Here is a 9,096-nt window from a genome sequence, read left to right on the forward strand (position 1 = left end):
CAGCAGCGGCCTCATGCACGTTCACACAACGCCATCATCACCGTCATCACCATCACCGTCCGCACGAGAAATATTCTAAAGTTTATTGTAAAAACATCCTAATGGCCGTATCCAGTGCGTGAAATCGCTAACGTAGCCAGTGGCCAGTCACACAGTGAGATGGATGATGGGATGGCGAGTTGAGTTATTATTCACGGCTGCAGCGGTCTGAGGACAGAGCGCAGCGCTGTAATCCAGGGGCGGGGAGATGCACACACACAGTCCACAGTCCTTATCATGATGAGGCTGCAGCATTAGATAAGGAAAAGGATAAATATAGTGCTCGTGCTTTGTTTTCCTAATCCACCCACGGGGCTAAGAAACTAACCTTTTAAATAGGTCACCTTCTCTGCTTTTAGAAACCGACACACTCAGCCGCTCAGGGGCCACAGTGTGTGTGTGTGTGTGTGTGTGTGTGTGTGTTGTGTTTTTGTGTTCCTGTGTGGATTAATTTCTGTTACCTATGTGGGAACTTTTCCAGCCTAGTTTTGGGTTCAGTTTGTTAAAAATGAGACCCAATAGACGTCAATATAACGTCCTAATTAGTTTCAGATGTTCAAACTGAACCAAATAGCTGATGTCAGACCAGTTATTTTTATAACAAACAAGCAACAAACAAGCACGTTTGTGATTCATTGTACTGACTCGCTCAAATTAAGATGGTTTTTACTCAGAAATAGTGACTGTAGCTTTTTTTTTTTTTTTAAAGGGACAACGAGGAGTTTTGTTAAAGTGAAGTGTTTCCACACTACATTTATGAGCCTCCGCACCGTGAAATTCTTTGACCGGTGCAAGACAGACTCATGTTTTCATTCATCAAGAATTAAAGTCAGAGGTTGGAAGACGATCACATACCGTCGTAGTTCCCACCATAAACGGAGATTCGGCGGCGTTATTCTCATGACTCGCCACGAAACCGAAAGTAAAGAAACGCTGGTCGGCTCGACCAGCATTTCCACCACCACTAATAATAACAAAATAACCATAGAGACAAAACCATAGATTTATCTAAAATGGGCCATTAACAAGTGGTAACGGAGATTCATCCACATTAATATGAGACTTTTTTATAACCAAATAGAAACTCCTCATTGTCCCTTTAATATTTATTTCGAACAATAAAATAAAACAATATAAAGCACAATTCACACACTTGGCTGGGGACGTCTAATTTGTAAATGACCGGTGCATTCACATGGGTGAAGTCTGTGAAGTCTTTACTCAAATTTACTGACGTTAAGGCCCGGATATGACATCAAGGGTATATGTAGTCGTCATGTCAACTGTAAATAAAATGTCCAAGCAGAAACGTGACTTAGAATCAGTGTGCAGTGTGCAGCTATAACGGGCCGTCGTGGCGTTTGTATTGAAAGATAGAAACACGTTCCTTACCGCTGCTGCTACTCCCAAATGTTGCTCTTTTTATGGATCTGAGCTGTTTCTTCCAGTGGGTCTCCTCCAGCACCGAGACCAGACTCCTGTATTTGCACGTAAAATGGTGTCAAAGTTGCTGCTCATCGTAATTTCCTTTACAGTCTCCATGTTTCAACCGGGAAAGAAGTAGAAAAAGGCGCGCAATGAAAAAACAACAAATATGCCCCAATCACTGAGATGCAGATTGATACGGGACTAGTATAATACGGTTTAAGGCACAATTTCAGTTTGTTCCTTCGTCTGTAAATAAACTAAACAAGTTGAAGAACAAAAATTGGAAATAAAAACACAAAAGCATTGGTTAAAACCAAATCAGACATGCATATCCCATTCACAAACTAAATACCGCTCCTTAATCTGATAGCTGTTTCCTGGGGCTTTCGGTCCATTGATCTTTTTAATTTCTAACTGTGAGTTAAAATCTTTTGTTAAAATATTGTTTGTTTTGATATTGTCTGCCTGTGTTTTGTTTTGTAATTGTTTACTGTATGATTTGGAGTTGTGAGGTTGTTGTGTAGTTACAGTACCTGCCTTGGGACTACGGATGAAATTTAGCATTTGTGCTAAGTCTGGTGCATACATTGATGTTTAATGCAGCAATGTTGATTAATGTGCATTGTCCCAATTGAATAAATTAATAAATGAAATGAAAGCACAATCATACATATTCGAAAAGGTGAGAAGAAGCTTCTTATTTAATCCCATCCCTTAGGTTTTGGGGTATCAAATAATCCTTAATTTGTGCTATAGCTTTCTTGTGTTTTTAGGTCATTATTGTACTTTTAAATATGATGCTAAGCTAAAACTCAGAGCCTTTAAAACACATTTAACTTTTACCTACATGACTAAATAACACAGAACAGAAATCTGAGGCTGTTTTTTACTTGTGTAACTGAAAATACAGTGTTGTCAGAGCCGATGTGGAGCTCGAGTGCCGTCGGTCTTTAGAGCTCTGAAACGCTAAATTCACGTGTGAGTAAGTGTGTGTATGTGTGTGTGTGTGTGTGAAGCTGTAAAGAAAGAATCGGTCCATCTGCTGCAGGACGACTGAAGCATCCGGTGGAACAGCAGAGAGCAGAGTGCGGCCCCGGGGCCCCGAGCAGAGGACGGGGACACAAAGGCAACAAAGAGAGGAGCGTCCATGGACGAGGTCATGTGGAAGCTGCCTTTATGCTCGGACTGTAAGGAGATGGACGTGTGTGCATTAAGCTGCAGCGCACACTTACATCACTTACATAAGAGTCAGGCAGGAAATATCACAATATCACAGGCAGCAGATATAGGACGGTAAAGAAATAAAGGAAAATAAAATAGAAATAAAGCCCTGACCCTGGAGGCTGCAGACTCACCACCAGTCACCATGACGCTCCTCAGCAGATGCTTGCATTAAACAAACATCTGCAAATATCACACAATAAACACTTTACAGGCTAAGAAATAGCCAAGAAATAACATAATTTCTAGAAATAGTCTAGAAATAACGGGCAATTTCATTAGAAATTGTGGACTTGGTGAATTTCTGGCCTTTCCCAAATAATTCAAAGCATGAAAAGCATGTGTAATCCTTTGCCTTTATGAAAAACATGACATTAATTGTTATTTCTTGGCTATTTCTTGACATTATCACGTCATTAACGGCCTGTAAATTAAATAACTTTGTTTACCAGGAGCACAGAGGCCACTTAACTTCAAATTTTAGGATCGCAAGCAGAAAATTTAGGGGGTGCACACGCTGTAAATCCACTTGCATAGAGGAAATATTCACATTTCCTGTGTTAAAGAACACAAACAGACCAAAAAACGGCAAATTGAGTGGTTGCACATGCGCAAGTGAAATTTTTACCGTAACCCTTTAATTTACAGGCCACTAGGGCCTAATTATATTGATAATGTCAAGAAATAACGGTCATTATCATAGTAATGTCATGTTTTTCATAAAAGCAAAAGATTACACTTAACATGCTTTGGCTTTTTTGGGAAAGGCCAGAATGTTTCTCCACCAAGTCGTTGCATTTGACCGTTATTTCTGGGCTGTTTCCATGCAATCAATCGTTATTTCTCTGATATTTCTCAACATTACTATGAAGCTGACCGTTATTTCTAGGCTTTTTCTAGACATTATCACGTAATTAGCGGCCTGCAAATTAAAGGGTTACTAATTTTACTTGCACTGCCTCAAATTTTAGTGGCAAAATGGGCACTAGCCATTTGGCTCCGCCCCCTGTCCCCACAGGTTGACAGGATTGGCTCCTTGGATCTGTGACGTATGAAACTCTCGATGAGAAAAGACTAAATTTACATTTGATGTTTTTACAACAAACATGAAAAAATGTTCAATTGGACATATATTTCATTTGACATATTAGCTATACAGTCTCAGTTCAGATGCTTCCTGTGCTGTTTCTCACATTCTTTTTTTTTTTTTTTTTTTTGTCTCCTCTAATTATAAATAGTTGAAAATAGAAGATGTGAACCGTCGAGTTGACAGTGTGACAGCGTGTGGCCACTTCTCTAAACCAGAGAATAAACTGAGCGTCTCCGCCCCCAGAGGGAGAGACAGACACACACACACACACACACAGAGAGAGGGAAACACAGAGAGAGATCCTCCTTCTCTCCTGCTTTTAATATTTACTTGATCCAGAGCAGCGGCGGCTTTAAGCCTTAACAACAACAACACATATGCGCTGATGTAGAGCGGAGCCCTGCTCCATCTGCTGCAGCTCCTTTATCACTCTTTTCACTTTTCTTTTTTTTATTTATTATTATTTTATTTTATTTATTTTTTATATTTTCTTTTAAACACACACATCGGGAGAGGAGAGGATGATCAGCAGCATCACACCACAGCAGCTCAACAAGTCTCCATCATTCTTCGCCCAGTAGCTGTGGATGGCTGCGGAATGGAGATAGCCTTGGTGAGTTTTGAGAACGGCGGCGCTAAAGGGAGCGGTGGAGGAGGAGGAAACAATGCCGAGGAGAGCTGCCGGAACGCGCTGGACGTCCCTCAGCCGGGCTTCGTGCAGACCGGACTCGGGGAGGACTACGGGAAGGAGCTGAACACCCGCGGATCGAGTCCTCAGCCTCTGCAGCCTCTTCAGCCGCGGCTGCAGAGCTGGAAGATCAACGACATGAACAACACGCTGAGCTGCGCCGGCGGAGAGAACGCCATGGATGCGCTTTTACGCGCGGACCACAGTCCCCATCTGTTCGACGAGGACATGCTGGACATGGACATGGACACGGAGAGCAACGAGAGGGTGCTCATCAACATCGCGGGGCTGAGGTACGAGACCCAGCTGGGCACCCTGAACCAGTTCCCGGACACTCTGCTGGGAGACCCGGCCAAGAGGATCAAGTACTTCGATCCGCTGCGGAACGAGTACTTCTTCGACCGCAACAGACCGAGCTTCGACGGGATTCTGTACTTCTACCAGTCCGGGGGGAAGATCCGCAGGCCGGTCAACGTGTCCATCGACGTGTTCGCGGACGAGATTCGGTTCTACCAGCTCGGAGAGGAGGCGATGGAGCGGTTCCGAGAGGACGAGGGCTTCATCAAGGAGGAGGAGAAGCCGCTGCCCCAGAACGAGTTCCAGAAGCAGGTTTGGACTTTGAGTTTATTTCTATCAGCAAAAAAAAAAAAAAAATAGAACCACAAAAAAACAAAAAAACAGTTACACATCCCTCTGAAAGCAACGCTGCATGGCTGATGGAAAGGGTCAGGGCTGAAACTACAAGCTTATAGATGCCCTAACCTTTAAATCATACATAGGCTACACTACACTGCAAAAACTCAACATCTTACCAAGAATATTTGTCTTATTTCTAGTCAAAAATGTAATTTCTAGTCAAAACAAATCTCATTATACTTAAAATAAGACTCATCACATTATAAAGACACTTTTTACTTCTTTCAAACATATTTTCACTTGAAATAAGTAGAAAAATCTGATAGTGGAGCAATATTTTCTTCCTTATTACAAGCTCAAACACCCTGCTTTCACTGGCAGATTTTTCTACTTATTTCAATTGAAAGTTTGTTTGAAACAAATGAAAATGATCTAAAAACAAGTGAATTTTTACAGGTGATGAGTCTTATTTTAAGCGAAAAGAGTTTAGTTTTGACTAGAAATGAGACATTTTGACAAGAAATAAGACAAATATTCTTGGAAAGATTTGGAGTTTTTGCAGTGTAAATATAAGTATATATAGTACCTATACATGAACAATCATACATGCCATCTACACACATACACACATACTCAGCAACTAGGCCTACCAAGCAAAAATAGACGTTTAACATTTGTCCCATAAATCATTCCCCACCTTCAAAATTGATTTTTCATTTCATTTCTTTATGTATTGAATTGGGACAGTGCACATTCATCAACACTGACGCATTAAGCATCAGTGTAAATGTGCCGGACTTAGCAGCACAACTGCTAAATTTCAGCCGCATGCAGTCCCAAGGCAGGTTTCTAAAAGACATAAACACAGAAGACTTTAAGACCTTGTGATGACAATTACAAGACAGAACACAGACAGACAATATCAAGGCAAAACAGACGCAGACAAACAAAATAAGAACAGACAATTTTAACCCACAGTTAAAGAACAATATACCATGCATATGCCCCGGGAACAGACATCAGATTAAACTAGTATTTAAAGCAGAAGTAAGCGATCCGATGGAGTTAGCAGTCCCCGCCCTCGTCCCTACGTCACCACATTCACACGCATCCCTTGGCTGCACACACAGAGAGGACCGCCCCTTTATGCCGTTCTCTCTCCTCATTGGAGAAAGGTTGTAGGATACAAGGAAAGTTTTCTCCTGGGCTCAGAGCAGAGCAGAGTGACTGACAGACCCGTGTTTCAGACCAAACACTCTATATAAGTGATTGCTGTCGGAAGATACAACTATTTAAACCAACACTAAGGAACTTTTCAACCTTCATAAAATATTTTCATAACTTTTGTGATGATACATCGACTTACAACAAGTTGAATGACACCTCTGTCATGGCCTGAGGGGGTCTGTATCTCTTTCTCTGGCACTAAGCAGCTTTGTAGGAACCCTGCTCTCACGCTAGTGTTCATGGGAAATGGAGTCTTCCTTCACTTTCACTTTTGCGAGTCACAACAAGGAGGGAACAGGCAAAACAGCACTTTAGCAATGGATTATGTTTGTGTTTTCACTTTGAAATGATCCACTGGAAACAGAAACTTAGTTTTGATGTCTTTTGTTAATTTTAATGCAGGATATTTACAGGGCTTCACGCTAGTGTTCATGGGAAATGGAGTCTTCCTTCAGGCAAAACACTACCGCTTTGGTCCACAGGCGCCGCCAAACTCAACCAAAACTGAAAGTTCTTTAGTACTGCTTTAAGACTTATATTAACACAAACATTCTGCTTACTTCTGCTTTCACTGCAAAAACTCAATATCTTGTCTTATTTCTAGTCAAAATGTCATTTCAAGTCAAAACAAATCTCATTCTACTTAAAATAAGACTCATCACATTAAAAGCAGCTTGTTTTTAGACACTTTTTACTTCTTTCAAGCATATTTTCACTTGAAATAAGTAGAAAAATCTGATAGTGGAGCAAATTTTTCTTCCTTATTACAAGCACCAAAAACGTGCTTTCACTGGCAGATTTTTCTACTTATTTCAAGTGAAAATCTGCTTGAAACAAGTGAAAATGATCTGAAAACAAGTTAATTTTTAGGCGATGAGTCTTATTTTAAGTGGAAAGAGATTAGTTTTGACTAGAAATGAGACATTTTGACAAGAAATAAGACAAATATTCTTGGAAAGATTTTGAGTTTTTGCAGTGTTAAGCTATATGAGTAGCCTACTATATGTCTGATTTGTTTTAAACCAATGTTTGAGATTTTTTTTTAAAGAGTAAGTAGTTGTCTCAGTTTCTGATGTTGTGGTGGTAACTTGTTCCAGGTCTGGCTCATCTTCGAGTATCCGGAGAGCTCCAGCCCGGCGCGGGGCATCGCCATCGTGTCGGTCATCGTCATCACCATATCCATCATCACCTTCTGCCTGGAGACGCTGCCGGAGTTCAGGGACGAGCGCGAGCTGCCGGTGACGAGCCGGCTGGACGGCAACAACGGCACGACGCCGAGGCCGTCGCTCACCTTCACCGACCCCTTCTTCATCATCGAGACCACCTGCGTCATCTGGTTCACCTTCGAGCTCTTCGTGCGCTTCTTCGCGTGCCCGAGCAAGTCCGAGTTCTCCAAGACCATCATGAACATCATCGACATCATGTCCATCATGCCTTACTTCATCACCGTGGGGACGGAGCTGGCGGAGCAGCAGGGCCAGGAGCACCAGAACGGGCAGCAGGCCATGTCGCTGGCCATCCTGCGCGTCATCCGCCTGGTGCGCGTCTTCCGCATCTTCAAGCTCTCCCGCCACTCCAAGGGTCTGCAGATCCTGGGCCAGACCCTGAAGGCCAGCATGAGGGAGCTGGGGCTGCTCATCTTCTTCCTCTTCATCGGCGTCATCCTCTTCTCCAGCGCCGTCTTCTTCGCCGAGGCCGACGAGCCCGAGTCGCACTTCTCCAGCATCCCGGACGCCTTCTGGTGGGCCGTGGTCACCATGACGACGGTGGGCTACGGCGACATGCGGCCGGTGACGGTGGGCGGGAAGATCGTGGGGTCTCTGTGCGCGATCGCGGGGGTGTTGACCATCGCGTTGCCCGTTCCCGTGATCGTGTCCAACTTCAACTACTTCTACCACCGCGAGACGGACCAGGACCAGGCCTCGCTGAAGGACGACCCCCCCAGCGGCCGCAACAGCCCCGAGCTGAAGCGCAAGGGCAGCAAGTCGTCCACCAAGTCCCAGCAGCAGCAGCAGCAGGACGTGGAGAACAACGACGCTGCTTCTACGGAGAACAAGGCCAACATCAAGGCCAACAGCAGCATGGACCTGAAGAGGTCTCTGTACGCCTTCTGCCTGGACACGAGGGAGACCGATCTGTAAAGGAAGGAAGTCCACTTTAGATCTGCAAGACCTGCAAGAGCTGCAGCCATGCAACGAGCTCTCCACTTCAACAACCACCATCATCAGGCCCGGCCCATAGTTGTGTAGAATAAAAACCCCCCGGTTAATGGGCTCTTAAGTCTTTGCACATCGCAGCCAACATGCAGGACGGAGGATCAACACATCGCAATCCTGAAAAGTTTTAAGAGCGACGACGGCGGCTGGGGGTGGGGGGGGGTTGATTTATAAAAAGCACATTTTAATCCCCGAGCAGCACATCCGTTAGTGGAAAAAAAAAAAAAAAAAAGGAGAGAAAAAGTGAGGAGTTTATATGAACCAACCAACCAACCACGGTGCAGCATGTGATGCAACACAGTGGCCCTTTAATAAAGTAGGAACACCTAAAGAACATTAACTCATGGATGAAGAAATAGGACATGTAGCCATGGCTACAGATAATCAAGGACAAGCAGGACTTGGAATAATTACTTGACATCAGGAAGAGGATTAACAAGCAGCAACTAGTACTGTACTCTTTACTGTACATAACGTAGGAAACAGTCCATACTCTGTAGTGCAACACGAGAAGAAGCCAAATCTTTATTTTTTTTGTTTTGTTTTTGCGT

At 43.5% G+C, this 9,096-nt stretch overlaps 1 protein-coding gene across 1 annotated transcript; it reads left to right on the top strand.

Moving 5' to 3' along the window:
* Positions 1–4,376: 4,376 nt before the first annotated feature.
* Positions 4,377–8,470, top strand: LOC311006643 (potassium voltage-gated channel subfamily A member 5; the record flags this gene model as incomplete). Its single annotated transcript, XM_083999520.1, has 2 exons — positions 4,377–5,075; positions 7,427–8,470. The coding sequence occupies 2 exons, from the start codon at positions 4,377–4,379 to the stop codon at positions 8,468–8,470; spliced, it is 1,743 nt and encodes a 580-aa protein (XP_083855646.1).
* Between the last annotated feature and the right edge of the window lie 626 nt (positions 8,471–9,096).

Source organism: Trachurus trachurus, assembly GCF_905171665.1.
Source record: "Trachurus trachurus genome assembly, chromosome: 23".
NCBI classification, from domain to species: Eukaryota; Metazoa; Chordata; class Actinopteri; order Carangiformes; family Carangidae; genus Trachurus; species Trachurus trachurus.